Consider the following 14,964-nt stretch of genomic DNA (forward strand, 5'->3'; position numbering starts at 1 on the left):
CTTCTCCTCAGTTTCAAGATAAGCCTTAACTGTGAGGGTAACAGTAATCACATCTCTAAAAAGGAATCTCCATATCTTGTGGTCAAAATAGGTTTAACTACTGAACAAATATTAATAGGGTTAAGGGTTTTGTATAATCCTTACTGAAATGCCCTAGATTAAAGAAAGTTATGTAGTAAAACTTAATTCAACCAAAATAGTGGACCAATGCAACTGTTTGTACAAGTACTGCAGATATACATTTTATGGATTACTAAGAATGATTTCTGACAGCTAGAAGATTTGTACAAATATTAATTTCTGAGGAAGGTAAGCTGAAGATCATGCCTGTGTAGACCTCGTATTCCTAACTGACTTCCCATACTCCCAAAAGTAATCACCTCAGGGTTTGTATGGACAAATAGGTTCCAATTCTAGTAAAATAAATCTACATGCTGATCCCACCAGAGCCAGTGTCCCTTTGTGCTATATTCAGAATTTTGCTCAAGATTAGGAAATAGCATTTTCAAAATATCCTACTTACCTGAGATGAATGGTAATCCACATTTTAAACATAAGGCATCCTTTAAATGAGTTGAATCCTGCAGACAGTTTTCACAGCTATAGTGTAGTTAGCACCAAGTTACTAGTGCATTGATACTACTGATTTGTGTCACAGCAATGCCTGAGCTAAGCAAAGAGATACTAAGTGATCCATAGGAGTCTGATAGTAACCTCAGTTGCTGGAGTTGTAGTGAAAGCAGTAAGTGCAGAGTTGTCATTTGTTGTGCCTGATGAGACCTAATTGGTGGGTGCCTATGGAACACACCTCTTTCTTCTTGGGTTTTAAAGAAAATGATTTTTAAAATCTTTTACTAAGTACAATAAAGACCAAAGGTAGGATTCATCATACTAACTTTGGACATCCATAGCATCCATAGCTGAGCTAGTCAATCTCTGTCCCTCATTGACAGAAGGGAGGGAAAAAGGCAGTGATTAATCTAACCTATTTAAATGTCTACTTTACAATGATCTGCATCGTACCTTGGTCTCCCTTGACTGTATTGGCAATTTCCACTGACTATACAAATTAACTGGGGTGTCTGTCTCAAATCTACATGTCTGTGTTTTGACAGATGATTCCCATTGAACATGTTTGGTAAAGGCTTGATGTTACTTTATGAACTTTGTATATGTGTATAAAATGTAAATAACTATAATGTTAGAAAACTTAATTTCAAATTTTCTTGAATGCAGCATTAGTGAAACAATAAGGGTAGCTTTTGAGGATAACAGGAAGTACAGTGTTTAAAGCTAGCTGTTGGCATGGTTTTTTCTTCTAGGTTGGCGTTGCTGAAGAAGAGTGGTGAGGAAGATTGGAAGAGCAGGCTCGGCAAAAAGCAGGAGTATGCAAAAGTGTCTGTCACTGATCGTAGTGCGCAGATGCAAGAAGTTGAGCAGCTGTTGAAGAAGGTAACTCTATCCTTGTTTGGAAAAAACATCTTGCTTGAAATGCTTCAGCTTTTTGAAGATGCATCCAACTAGACAGGCATGCCTAATATTAGCTACTAGCTCCTGCTATTCCTCTTGTTGTCAAGCTTGTTTAAAAGACAATTCTCCCAATGAGAGCTCTTTAAACGAGAATGTCTTCACTGTCTTGGGATGTGTAATATTGGTTACAGTGTCTTTACATCAGCACATTATGAACCAGTAAGTGGGCCTGTAAGGCTTCTGGAATGTTTATAGGTATAAGGATTTAAGTGTTTTTTCCCCCCAATGAAATTGGCTTAAGCATTTAAGTTCAGGTGTCTTGTTTAGTATGGGTGAGCTTGTAAAAATTTCAGATTCCTAAAGCTATGTTTTCTCTGTTCATATACTTTTTTTTGTGAGCAGTAATTTTGGATCTTAGAAACACTGAGGAAATGCAGGTACCAGAGCATTCATGAGCCATTTGGCTTTTGGTTATCTTGCATGTTTGTTATCTTTGGTGTTTGTGGATAGCCAAAACCATCTGGACAAGGATTTTATCTGTCTTGTCAGTGTTAGTGAATAGAGTGGGAGATGGGTGGAAAGGTGTAGAGGAAAGGGAAGTCCACATTGTTAGCACACTCTGGCTATGTCTATACATGAGTAAGTTATGTTGCCCAGCTGGAGTGGATCTGTAAAGCAGAACGATTACTGATGAGGACCTGCTATCTTTGACATACTTGCTTGTTTTGCTTCAGTGATGTTTTGCTTCAAGCTAAATTTAGTCTGCTTCTGTGGCCTGACTGCCGTTAGCAGCCGTGGTGTTACATGGGAATCCTGGAGTGTGCTTCAGGGCTTAGTTTTATCCAAAAGTCTGTGCGTTCTGCAATGTGAACCAAAGCACAGAAACTGAGGATGACTGGGAGATTTGCTTCAAAATGGACTGCTGGTTCAAACTACAGGACTAATGTAGACTTGCTTCCTTTCTGAGTCTAGTATTTTGAAAATTACAGTGTCAGATACAATAGGCTGTTTCAAAAGCTTTTAATTTTTGAAAGAGTATTTTCACAGAGGACAAGTGAAGATAAAATTTGTGTTGTAAATTTTACTAGTGGGGACAGTAATCTCTGGATCCAATTATTTAGTTGTGAAAATGCTGCTTCTATTAAATAGTATAGGCAAACAGTAACAAAAAGTCTCCTGTTCCATCAGTATATTACAAGCAAGGAGTTGTTACACAATCTGTCATTATTAAGGATAAATCTGTGCCTGAACATGTGACTTATCAATGGTTGTGGGTTAACTGGACAGAAAAACAAGGAAGCTGATTTTTGCATTTTGGTTTATGGGCTTTGTTTTGGTTTTGCCCTGTGGACTTGCTCAACAATCCAGTTGCTAGTTTGAAGGATGTCCTAAAGCAAAAATAGTTTCAGTGTGGAAAACAAAACTGGTCACATTTTTAATGGGCAAGTCTCCAGAATGACAACTATTGAGATCAGGTAACAAATGTACTCCAACTAAAGACAATGGGGTTGAGAAAAAGCTTTAAGCAGCTGCCAAGATTTAGGCAGAGAGAAAACCTTTGTTCTCTCTTCTAGCTCCAGCACCCATATCCTCCCTGCTGTGTTACCATGTGCAGCAACTTCACTCAGCATAGCACAAGTTAGGCTTTTAAAGAAAGTAAGCAAGCATAAAGTGCTTTAACGGTACAAGCTTTGAAGTGATAATGCTAGCAGTGGGAGTTTCTGTGACAGTGGGTCACCCACTCTGTTGGTTCATGGTAGCTCTTGGATATTTAGAGCCTAAATCAAAGGATTTGCATGTCTTCCAATGGGTGAAATGTTGAATGTATAAGAAAAAATGTTGGTCTTATTAGATATACAACTCCCTGAACTGTATTGATATTTGTGATGATGATTCATTACGTGATACATGATAAATAATGTAAAGCTTTACTAAGTTGACCACACTGCTTACAACACATCAGCTGCCTGCCTTTCAATCTGGAAATACTATTATTGATAATTAATCAGTGTGATGGCTATTATCCTTTGAGGACCATGAAGCAGTGTGCCACTGAAGTCTCTATTTGTAGAAGAGCTTTGAGACTACAATGTACTTAAGAATCTTAGTGCTTTCTGTTGCTGGATTGCAATAAAAATGCAGGAATTGTATTGATTACTGTCTTTTGAGCTAGTAGAAATACCATTTCCACACATGGCAGTCATGTGTTGATGGCAAGAGCGTGTAAACTTCTGTCATGCCCTGCTGGTTCGAAGTAATGCCTGAAGATTTTAGTTGCAGTATGTCACTCCTGTTAATGTAGTCAGACACCTTTTTAGGTTTTCTTTTGTTTGTGTCTCTTTTAAAAGGCTATCTAACTTGTTCTGGAGATTTAATTATTGAAGCATAGCTATATAAAATAGAAGTTATTAGAGTACATTTAGTTTTCTTATAAACAACAAAAGTTGAAAGATTCATACTCTTAAGAAAATAGTTACATTAAATAGTGCTGTTTGATCACTTCTAGTCAAAATGCTTCTGCACACTTGTCTGCATGGTGAGATATTTCTCCAGATGTGTTATAGTCATTTATATGTAGGCTAAACTGTAGAGAAACCATAAAATTCATGGAAAAGCTGACAGAGCAACCTCAAATTGGGGGGGAAGGGAGTAAGGAATTAACTCAAGGAGATACAGATGAGAGGGGAAGTTGAGATTTACTTGGAGGTCCAGCATCTGTTTTGATGATTGCTGCACATAGGAGGAAAATTTGTTGGAAGCTGTGAGACTTCTTAAATTATTTATATGTATGGTAAAACATACTTGGACAAGGCAAAGAATAGCCCTAACATCAGGTGAACAACTGTATACTGAGGAATATCTTACTGGGGAAAAAAAATTGCTTTTATTTGGGAAAAATATTTTGGATTTAGTATATTTGTATCTATCATCTTAGGTTGGCTGGAAGACTTCCAGTTTGTTGGTTTTTTTCATGGGTAGAAAAATTAACTAACTTTAAAATCTTTCCTTAGTATCAAAATAGCAAGATTTACTGGAATGAAAATTTCTATTTTATAGTCAGCCATTTTTAACAGAGTCCCTGATTAATGTGATTACCAGCTGCATTACAGTCACATTAAAGCAGTGAATGACATTTGAAATGCACTTACCTCTTATTGCAAGTTCAAACTACAGCTCAGCACTGGTGTTAAAGGCTAGGGCTGAACAATCAATTCAAAATTGCTCAGAGATGAAGTGTGTAAAAATCTTAAAGGGGCTAAGACCTTAAAAAGTGACCTTTAGGCAAAATATTAGTCTCTTGCTGTGGTAATAGTTTTATCCATTTCATATATGGTATATCCACCAAGTGCTTGTATCCCATTCTAATCAAAGCTGAAACTCTAATGATTAGGCTTCATTTTGAGCCACTCTAACGAGCTGCATTTACCCATATTCTGTGCAATGTTCCACATTTGCTTTAACCTATAGAAAGGAAGAAGAATTATAGATGATAAAGCCATGTCTAATGAGCTTTGGGTAAGCCCAGCTCTGAGGCAGGGGTTATTTGTAGGCTTTGTATAGAATGGTGAACTTGCCTTCACTGAGTGCTGTGGGCTTAGCAATTCCCTCCAGATGGCTTTTGAGTATCCCAGTTTTAGTAAGCGTTCTTTTCTTTCATCCAGAAAATAGATGACTTGTTATTTAGCAGGGTCAGATTAAACTTGCAGCAGAATTATTTACATTGTGGCTGACATGGTTCATAAATTTAATGGTGCATGAAAACAGAGACAGAAGAATTATCAGCATATGAAAAGTGTATCTTCTGGCTGTGCTGTTTTGTTCTGTGTTGAGTTGCAATGATATTGTTACTAACTTGTTTAATTCCTGCATGGAATGGCTTTGGTAAACATGCTGTTGTATTGTGACAACATTTTTGATCTCTGGCTTTCCAATAGGGAACACATTTCTAGAAGATTAAAAGATTCAGATTTACTCCATTTTAAGAAACTAGGGGAAGATGAGTTATGTCTCCCCCATCTCCATTTCTGATAGTCCAGTTCTTTTCTAATTCCTTTGCTTTGCTTCTGTCCTTGTCATAGGAACCTGTATATGCTTCTACTTACTCTCCCGTTATACCCGTTCTCCATAAATTTCATCCTTTTCTACCTATTAATCAGGTGAGCAAAATTCTGCACAATTTAAATGCTCAACAATTTCAAGTAGGCACATTTTGTCAGGTTTGGATTTTGGGTTGTGCTTTTTTTACATAGGAAATTATAATCCTCTTAACTGATTAAAGCAGCATTTACTAAGCTGGTTAAAGAAATGTAGTATTATGCCACTATGCTGTGTACTCTTCTTCAATATACATTCTGCTAGTGTTTCTCTCACAGAACTTTTAAAAAAGCAGCCAAATCTGTTAGACTATATAGATGAGAGAGAAAATGAAGGAGACATTATTGCATTCATTATAACACTGGAAACTTTCAAGTTGTTAAAAAGGGTATATAAAAGGAGCAATGTGTAACTGCGCAGCATTTATTTTAGAATAAAATGCTGTGTACCCTGACTGCTTTGTAAGTAATGCACATATACAATGTAAGATATAAACTCATCTAATTTATTGACTGTAAAAAAAACAAGCTGCTTTTGTTCAGAGGTGACTTTCTTGTAGTGCTTTTCCCTAGTCCCTGTCTAAAGGATTTTTGCCTTGGCACATCCTGCTTCTATTCTCTGACCGTTGCATCTTCCTGCCTCTCTCTCTCTTTCTCTTTCTCTCCCCCCTCCTTTTAAGGTCTGTAGTACTAGTTTGAAAGAATCAAGCTCTCTGATTTCTGATGAACGTCATCCTTGGAGATGGAAATTGAAATGCTGTATAAACTTCCTATTTAATTGTTGGAGGGAGGAGTAAGACAGAAAATTACATTCAGTTCTAAGATGCGCACTGCCAAAACAACTTGTGGCAACAGAGTTAACTTTGTGTTTGCTTGGGAATAGGGTTCTGCTGCTGTTCCAATAAATGCTAGAGAAGCTTCACATGAAGTGTTCCTCAAAATCATGTCCATACCTCTGCAATTCCATCATAAACAATTAGAAGAACTTTCTTATGAAGAGTTAAAAGATAATGAGGAATATAAACTTTCTTCAGCTAGAGCGACTCAACAAAGTTGTCTTTGAGCAGAAGTAGAATACTCGTTCTTGATCTGAGCAAACAGTACCTGTTTCACATGATCAGAGGTAAAAAAACCAAAGGCAGCAGTGGGCAAAGAAGTTGAAGAAAAACACGAGAAAACAAGGAGAGTTCACTGGATGGTCTCAATAGATCTATGCAAATCTAATTCTGTTTTATTACACCTCCTTGTCCCTTGCCTCCCAGCTCAGATCTGTGGTTGTAGTACTACAAGGAATCCATTGCGTTCTTCTCTCCCCCACAAAACACAGTGTATGTCCCATGTGGGGAGCATTCTGACCAGCATGTGTAATGGCAGTGAATTCAAGGGGCAGGGATTCACTGCTAGAACAAAGGATGATGATTATGGCAGAGGCTACTGGAACTACAATAAAAATTTTGACTACAGATATTTACCTTTTTCACATTCACTTTGATAGCCATTTTTGAGGATGATCTTTTACTCTGAATTTTTTTTTTAATTAAAAATTAAATTTGGGGCTAGTGACTGAAATGTGTTAGTGTTACCTCTTCTCTGTAAGCTCTGGGTTTAATATAGCTTTATTACCTTTCACTTCAGATAACATTAATTTTGTTGTGACAGAGTTTACCAGCTCTATGTATCTAGAAGGTAAATGTATAATCTAACTTAATAACGTAATATGCCTCCAGTAGTGAGAGGAGGTCCTTCAATGTGCTGTTCATCCCATCTATCTTAAAAGGGGAACACCTAAATAGTGTTCATCTTTCCATTGATTGTGGTGAGCTACATCCTGCCCTCTTAGAAAGCTGCTTCCTCCTAGCATGGCACAATTAATCATTTTGTTGTTTTATATCAAACATGAGCTGAGTATGTTCTATTTTGCTCAAACCACTTTTGAACAGAAAGCTGTGCATTTGAGTTTTCTCCTTTAAAACAATACCCATATAAAGTTGCAGAGGAAAACAGTGCAGAAACTTTTCCATATTTGTACAACTGTTGGATTCTTCTTGTGCTTTTTTTGTCTTGGGAGCCTAAACTGGAGAATTTACTTGTATTAAAAGCAAATAGATACCTTTTGGATTCTTTTATATAATTTATAACATTGGTTTTAAATGGATCCCCCTTTTGAAAAATACATTTTTTTAATGTTTATTCTTGGTTTGGACTCCACCAGGTAGGGGCGGTCTTGATCTTCAGCATAGAAAACCATGAATTCTCTTATTTCTTGCATTAAAAAACAAAACAAAACCCCAAACAACAAGCTAGCATGCTAACAGACCACTCTCAGTTGTGTTCATGTGACCTAAAGGGGGTACTGTTTGGACTGGAAAACTGTAGGGTACAACTTGGACCATTGCCTAGATGTGGGCCCTTTCTTAGCATGAACTGACACTGCAAAAGCAGTGCAGTGCCTGTGCGTACCCTCAAGAAATGTGTTGCAGTGCTAGAATAGACCAATATCATCATCCAACCTAGCCAAGCAGTGGAAGAAAAGTATTCCTTTTTTCTGACTGTTCTTGCATCAAGCCTGTAACTCCTTCTCAGACTTAAACCAGATCTTTTAGAAAAATACACAGTCTTTATTCTAAACTGTCAACATACAGAAAATTCACTGCAATATTAAATAATTTTTCATGTGTAATTATTCTTGCTGGGTAAAACTTAACTCTTAACCCTCTCTTCAGTAAAAATAAATACTCATCTGATTTAATCTGAGGTAGATTTTTTTCAAATCTTGAAAACATATTTTAGCCCTTTCCCGAAACCTTTCAAAATTGTCAGCATCCTGGATAGAAGTATAGAGGCTGGAAATGGATGAGCTACTGCAGTACAGATTATCTGTTCAGAACTGTTCCATGGGAATTTTTATCATCTTTTTCCGTCTTCCTAATTGGCTGTTTTTTGCTTGTTTCCATTTTCAAGTAACATTTCTCTCAAAAGCTTTGTCTACCAGATTTTTCTGATAACCTTTTTTTACCCATCTATGTGATTATTTATTCTCTATCACTCTTTTGTATGTTGGTGTTATCTCGAGAGTCTTCTTAGCAGAACCATATCTTTTTTCCATGTGCATGAAAATATTTTGATCAAAGTTGAGATGAATCAGATCACTTCATGGCTCTTTTCTGTTTAGAAATAATTTTTCGGTCAGTTAACTAGTTTGCAGCCTGTAAGCCGCACTGATATTTTTATATTGCTCAAAAAAACTCAATGTCATCTGTGATTAAGTCAAATATATTAAAGAAATCAGAAGTAACTGTGTTAACATATTTAATCACACTTGATCTCATCAAACTTACCATTTTGATTAAACCTGTTTTCCATAATGCCATGTGGAATGGCACTAATTACGTGCCTGTGCTTTGATTCTTCATTGATTGTCTTGCAGCAGTCTTCTCGTGAGTGTCTGGAACAACACACAGCTTGTGTGACCTGTGCCTACATGCTTTTGTTTTACTTCTTCTAAATATTGTCCCTATCTGAGTTTCTATCAGTCCTATACATTTTCCCATTTTCAAAGGCTTTTTTTAAAATTCACTGCTTGTGTTTGGGGCATCTCCTATTCCAGTTATTTCATGTTGTTGGATGCCAATTCTTCTGATCCTTTTTCTGTTTCAGTTCATTTTAGGAATTTATCATTTGTCTGAAACAAGATATCAATGAACACATGGATGTATTTTTCATGATAAATTAGGATATTTCATTGAATGTAACCACCTTTTTTTTTTTAATGGAAAAAATTGCATTGGAGCTGTTGTCTTCCTAAGCTTTTATTTATTCTTGATGCACTAGTTCTTGTTTCGGTTTTTTATTGGGGTCTTTAGCTCCCCTTATCAAAATGTCACAGTTACAAATTTGAGTATGTTCTTCTTTCGTATCTTAATTTTTTTTTTCACTTGGAAATAAAATTTGCACTTAAAAGCTTGTCGAGTTTTACCTTTCTTGCCATATTTTCTCCCAACCAGAATGTGCTTTGACCAACTTATTCCTCCGTAAATGCTGCCATTTGGCACTTGTGAAAGCTTTCTAAACTATTCCCAATTACCAGGTGTATTTTTTTCTGAAATTTCTTCTGACAATTGCATTGGCTCATGTTAGTTTTCCAGCTATTGAAAATTATTCTTTCTTTTTCGTTTTTCACCAGGACTGTTATGGCAAATTAAATGGGTTAGTGATTGCTTGGTGTCTGTTCAGTTTATAATTTTTTTAGTTCATTTGTTCATTAATAGATGAAGGTTGGGAGCCTTAATGCATTAGGAAGAAATCTAATATGGAATTACTCAGAGTTTTGTAACATAGACGTCCAGTCTGATTTTTTGTTTTTAGGAACTCCAAAGATGTTTTGCCCAGTGGAACAGCTTGAAATCTTCCATTAAAAAAAATATGTTTGCTTCTGTTGTTAGACAGCTACTCTCTTTTGTCCTTTGACACAGCTCCAGAATTACTCCTGATTTTTCTGACAATTTACATATGTAGTGATTAACACACACACTTTCCAGGTCTGTGTCTTCAGAATTTCCAGTAGCTCTGCAGACTCTGAAGCTTCAGGTATTTGCAAAATTCAAAATTAAGCCTCCTGTTTCTTTAAAAAAAAAAAAAAAAAGTATGAAAGAATCCATATGACTCTACTTCTTTCTGCCTCTCCCTCAATTCCCCTCATATTGTAATGGAAGTCAGCATCCTCACTAAGTTAAAAGTATTTGTTTTGTGTATGAAATTTCACTTGTGGTTTCATTAGGTATTTATTAATTTCCTGCCCAGATCTCCTTTAGTATGTTGCTGTGGTTTTTTTCCTACCAGCTGTTCATCCCAGCGGTGGTTGTGCTGACATTGGAATGGGCAGAGATTGGGGGAAGTGAACAGAGATTACTTCCAGTGTTTTTCTTTAAAGCATTCAGAGGCTTTTACAGACAAGGAAGCAATATTGAATAGACTTGCATTTCTATTGAACATTTTGGAGTTCTAGCGAAAAATCAGAGGTTTTTGTCTTGATTATCATGACTTACAGTCATAGTGTCTGGCTGCCCAGCTATCTTTCCTACTAAATTGAGAACAAGCATTACTGCAGAAGGCTGTAGAGATACATGGAACTAGAGGAAGGAGTGGAGGGCTCTCATGTCCTAGTCCTTGTACAAGCTACTTCTTGGCTTGTCTTCACTCTTCTGGCTGATGAATACTGCTTCGGTAAAGGCTGAAAGCTACAACATATCTGTTTCAGTGTGTCTGCTGCTGTCACAATAGTTTTTATACGAAGTGACTGATTTATTTAGTCTGTTTGATTTTAAGAAAATAATAAGTAAGAATATCTGGGTTTATCTCTCTTCCTTGTATCTTGAAAGGAGAAGAGTGTTTACTTTATGTTCACAAGCTTTTGCATACTTTTTCATTTCCCCTCTGCAGCTGTATGAGCTAGAGCTGTGCTAAAGCTTTAGATTTTCATGTGGTTTTTCAATTGTAGCAGCTAGGTTGTGAAGAAAAATGCCAAATAGCACACAACTTGGAAGTAATTTTAGTGTTGACAGTCCCATGCACTAAAAATACTTTTATGCTTGATTTCTATGCAGTATAATCCCTGAAATGTTGCTACTTTTTTAAGATGAGTACATTGAAGCAATATTTCTTTGGCCTGACCTAGCTACAGCAGAGTATGTAAATTCAGTTTCTTTCCTATTTAGTGTACCTTCATCAATCCTTTGTTGTTAGGAGGGCACTAAGATAGTTAGTGCTCCTTAGCTGCTTCTAATCACTCAAGCTGTTGGCTGCTACTCTCTACAGCAAGCAGGAAAAGCTGATAGTAACCTAAAAAAAAAGGGGGGAGGAGGGGGGAGAGATGATCACAGTCACTGGAAAAATACTCAGTAGAGCAAGCTGATATGGGAACTAAAGTGAGCAGTCTCTGGAGAGAGAAGGCTGCTAATCCTGCCTGGAGAATTGAGTTACTGTAAGAGACTGATTCAGAAATCACCAACTGAAGTTACACTTCATTGTTATTCCCTGTGCCACCTGCAGATTTGCACACTTGAAAACATTTGCTGAAAGTCAGTTTAGTGATCTCAGTAGTGTAGGAAGTCATGCTTCAAAAGAACAAGGTCTGGAAAATTCTGTCATTGCAGAGTAAATGCTTAGAGTGATGCCATTTGCCTTGGCTGGTAGTTTCAAGAAAAGGTCAAAGAGCACAGACCAAAACCTTATCTTCACAATGGGGCAGCAAGACAATGAAGCTTCTCAGGGTCAGGGTCACTAAGCTGTGTCTGTGACTTTACTTCAGTAGCTTGTTCTCCTGTTCTCTTCCCTCTACAGCTGGCAGTTGAAACATTCAGTCAGTCTTTTGCTATATCCTGGCCAGTTTATCTTTTAAACATCTCTTTCTCTCTTTCCCCCCAAAAAGCAGAGAATGGCAGATAACCAGGAGAGTCAAATGACCATTGAAGAAAGGAAACACCTGATTACAGCTCGAGAAGAAGCCTGGAAGTCCAAGGGTAAAGGAGCAGCCAATGACTCCACACAGTTCACTGTAGCTGGCCGAATGGTAAAAAAAGGTCAGTGATGAAATGATCCCAATATAAATAAGTCGCTGCTTATCTGTCTAGTCAAAATAAAGTCAAGCTAAAACTATGCAGAAGCATATCCATGTTTAGCAAGACAAGAACTGTTTATCTTCAACTGAATATCATGTCATCAGGCTGTTTACTCTAGCTTCTTGTGGCCGTTGGTATTGATCCATTTTGTTCTGCACTGTTGCACTACTATCCAGTTATTGTTGGGCTCTGTCTGACTGGTGGTAGTCAGTCATTTGAACTGTCATATGTTTTGTTTTCCTTTCTAGTACAACCCAGAGGACATAGTTGGATTATTCTTTCTTATGTATTCTTCCTTTGAAAACCCAGGTGCACTGTTTAGAGAAAAGTTGTGAAATCTAGTTGTTTCTATTGCTGGCACTTCGCCCACTCCTAGGATCACTGGGAATATTTAGCAAACAGGTGTTATTTTTATGGATGCTGTTTTGGACAACAACTTGAAGTGTTGTGTTTGGCTGAAGAAATCACTGAACAGATTTCTGCACAGAACCAGGGAGTAGAAATGACAAGGGAGTAATGTTGACATTTTGGGGATCTCTTAAATTCAGTCACTGTTTCCAGATACAATCATTCTTCTGAAGTGGACAGGAGTCCCTGAAAGCTGTACATGGTAGAAATACAGCTGTTCATGCAGTGTGCTTGGGAAGAAGGGACCTAAACTGATCTCTCGTGGTTAATGAATACTAAATTTTGCTTTGTTACAAGAACTTGGTTATTAAATACAACAATGAACCTTGAGTTAAATGACAACCACCAAAAAAAATCATTGTGAGGTGAGAACACTTGCAACAGGGAGTAACTCCATCTGCAATCCAAGCCACCTTCTGTTGGCAGATAAACAGATACATGGTATTAGGAATTACATCTGTTAGTAACATATTTCAGCTGCTGCTTACATTGTTTTGCTGCTAGAAACACCAGTGGTCAGTGTTTAAATGCTTACCTATTTTGGAGGGTCACCAAAGACAGGCTTTTTGAGTTTGGTGGGGTTTTTTTTGTTTTGGTTTGGTTTGGTTTTTTGCCAAATAGATTTGCCTTTGGAAAGGAATAGAAGGTGATAGCATTTGCTTTTCTTAATGGGAAAAGAAAAATACCTTGAAAGGATCTCTTTAGGTGGTGCGATCATTCTTTTGGAGAAGCAAGGTAATCCAGTGACAGTTGCATCAGTAAAAGTAGCCCAAGTGGGATTTTATTCAGATGTGTGCTATTTTTGTTGCCTAAAAGAATAGATTATCATCATGAGTTTTTAATTTAAGAGCCAATGAGAAAGCAATGCAAATTTAAATTTTTGTTATATACATGTGCACAGATGCTGTATTTTAATTGCTGCTTATGACTGAAAATTTTTCAGTCCTAATGGGAAGGTGATCTTTTACTAACATCTGAAGTGGTTCTTAATGTGGTCTTGTGGATTAAGTCCTGGGAGAGCTGCTTAAGAGCTGTGTCCTCTCAAATATGTCTTGTTGAAGGCTTTACTGGTTGACTTAAAACCTGCTGGAATTTTGAGTCTATTAGGTAACAGGGAAAAAAAATATTTGTGGAAAAGCTACTCAATTACATTCTAAATCTATATTGGTGTTTGACAATTATGACTTGCTAGGACTTGCAGTAAAGATAGTGGAAACATGGTTAGTATATATTCTCCGAGCACAGTATTGGTTTAATCTGATCAAAATAAACTAAAGGCTTAAATTTATGTGGCTCAGTAACTGGTAAGCTATGGCTAAGTGGAAAATAGAGGAAAGTTTAAATGTCAGTTTCCCCATTTACTGAAAGTCTAGGCAACAAGAGGCAATAGATGCAATTCTTTGCTTCAGTATGCTTTTCTACCTAATAAAAAAACATGAAACCTGTAGAGTGTCATTTCTCCTACTGGAACAACATAGATTCGCATGAAAAGAACTAAACAAAAATCATTTTATCCACTGGGTCCAGAATGAATCGCTTTATGGTAGTTACTGAAAAGGTGGGAGGAGAGTACAACAAAAGGAGGGACTAGTGCTTGATACAGTGGGGACTCTGACTTTCATTTCTACTTCCATTTCCACGTGTTCTTAAAAACACAACAGGGCCCAAAAATTACTGCTTAATCCAGGGACAGCATTCACAGGTCAGATGCATCCTGCTACATGGATTAATAGAGATGGGTTGAAATTAAAAAAGGGGGTTGAAGGGGTGGTAGTAGCGAACGTGCCAAGCAAGATCTTGGTATTTTCCCTGCTAACCATATCTTTTTGTTCAGAACAGTTGCATGTTTTTAAAATGTGGCTTGTGGTAGAACTGGAGTCCAAAATGTAGACCAAGTGAACTGCTGCTACCCTGAAAACAAGCAAAATGACTGTATTCAAGAGAAAGCATGTATCTTGTGTTAGCTTGCTTACAGACACTTGGAAACAAAGCTTTTTTTTCTTGTGAATGGGATGGTTTCTGGGGCTGCTGTTGATTTAAGGAGCAGGCAGGGCAGTACACTCTGCCGTCCTTAATACAACAGTTGTGGAGGCTGAGGAGGTATGAGGGTCTGTACAAAGTGGCCAGGCTTGTCTGCTTTCCCTAAATAGCTTCCCCAAGTCATCATTGTTGGAAAGGTGGGCTGACCCAGGTCTGCATTTCCTATGTTCTGTGTTCTTATGCAGGCCTGGCTTCTCCAAGTGCGCTAACACCAGTAGCATCCCCTTTTAGTAACCGGCAGAAGTCTACCACTCCAGTTACAAAGCCCTTGGAAGGTAAGGAATAAAAATGGGTGAAATACGTTCAGGCTTCTTTACTTCCTGTCACATCACTTA

The 14,964-nt window shown here is 37.4% G+C and overlaps 1 protein-coding gene across 2 annotated transcripts in view; it reads left to right on the forward strand.

Moving 5' to 3' along the window:
• Positions 1 to 14,964, forward strand: part of SVIL (supervillin) — a 67,328-nt gene that overhangs the window by 34,220 nt on the left and 18,144 nt on the right. For both annotated transcript variants that reach the window (XM_010585098.1, XM_010585107.1), the window contains 3 exons: positions 1,323 to 1,452; positions 11,992 to 12,142; positions 14,815 to 14,904. In XM_010585098.1, coding sequence (XP_010583400.1) covers positions 1,323 to 1,452; positions 11,992 to 12,142; positions 14,815 to 14,904 — 371 coding nt within the window. The remainder of the gene's footprint in view (positions 1 to 1,322; positions 1,453 to 11,991; positions 12,143 to 14,814; positions 14,905 to 14,964) is intronic.

This window comes from Haliaeetus leucocephalus, unplaced genomic scaffold (assembly GCF_000737465.1).
Source record: "Haliaeetus leucocephalus isolate CR32 unplaced genomic scaffold, Haliaeetus_leucocephalus-4.0 Scaffold0, whole genome shotgun sequence".
In the NCBI taxonomy this organism is placed as follows: domain Eukaryota; kingdom Metazoa; phylum Chordata; class Aves; order Accipitriformes; family Accipitridae; genus Haliaeetus; species Haliaeetus leucocephalus.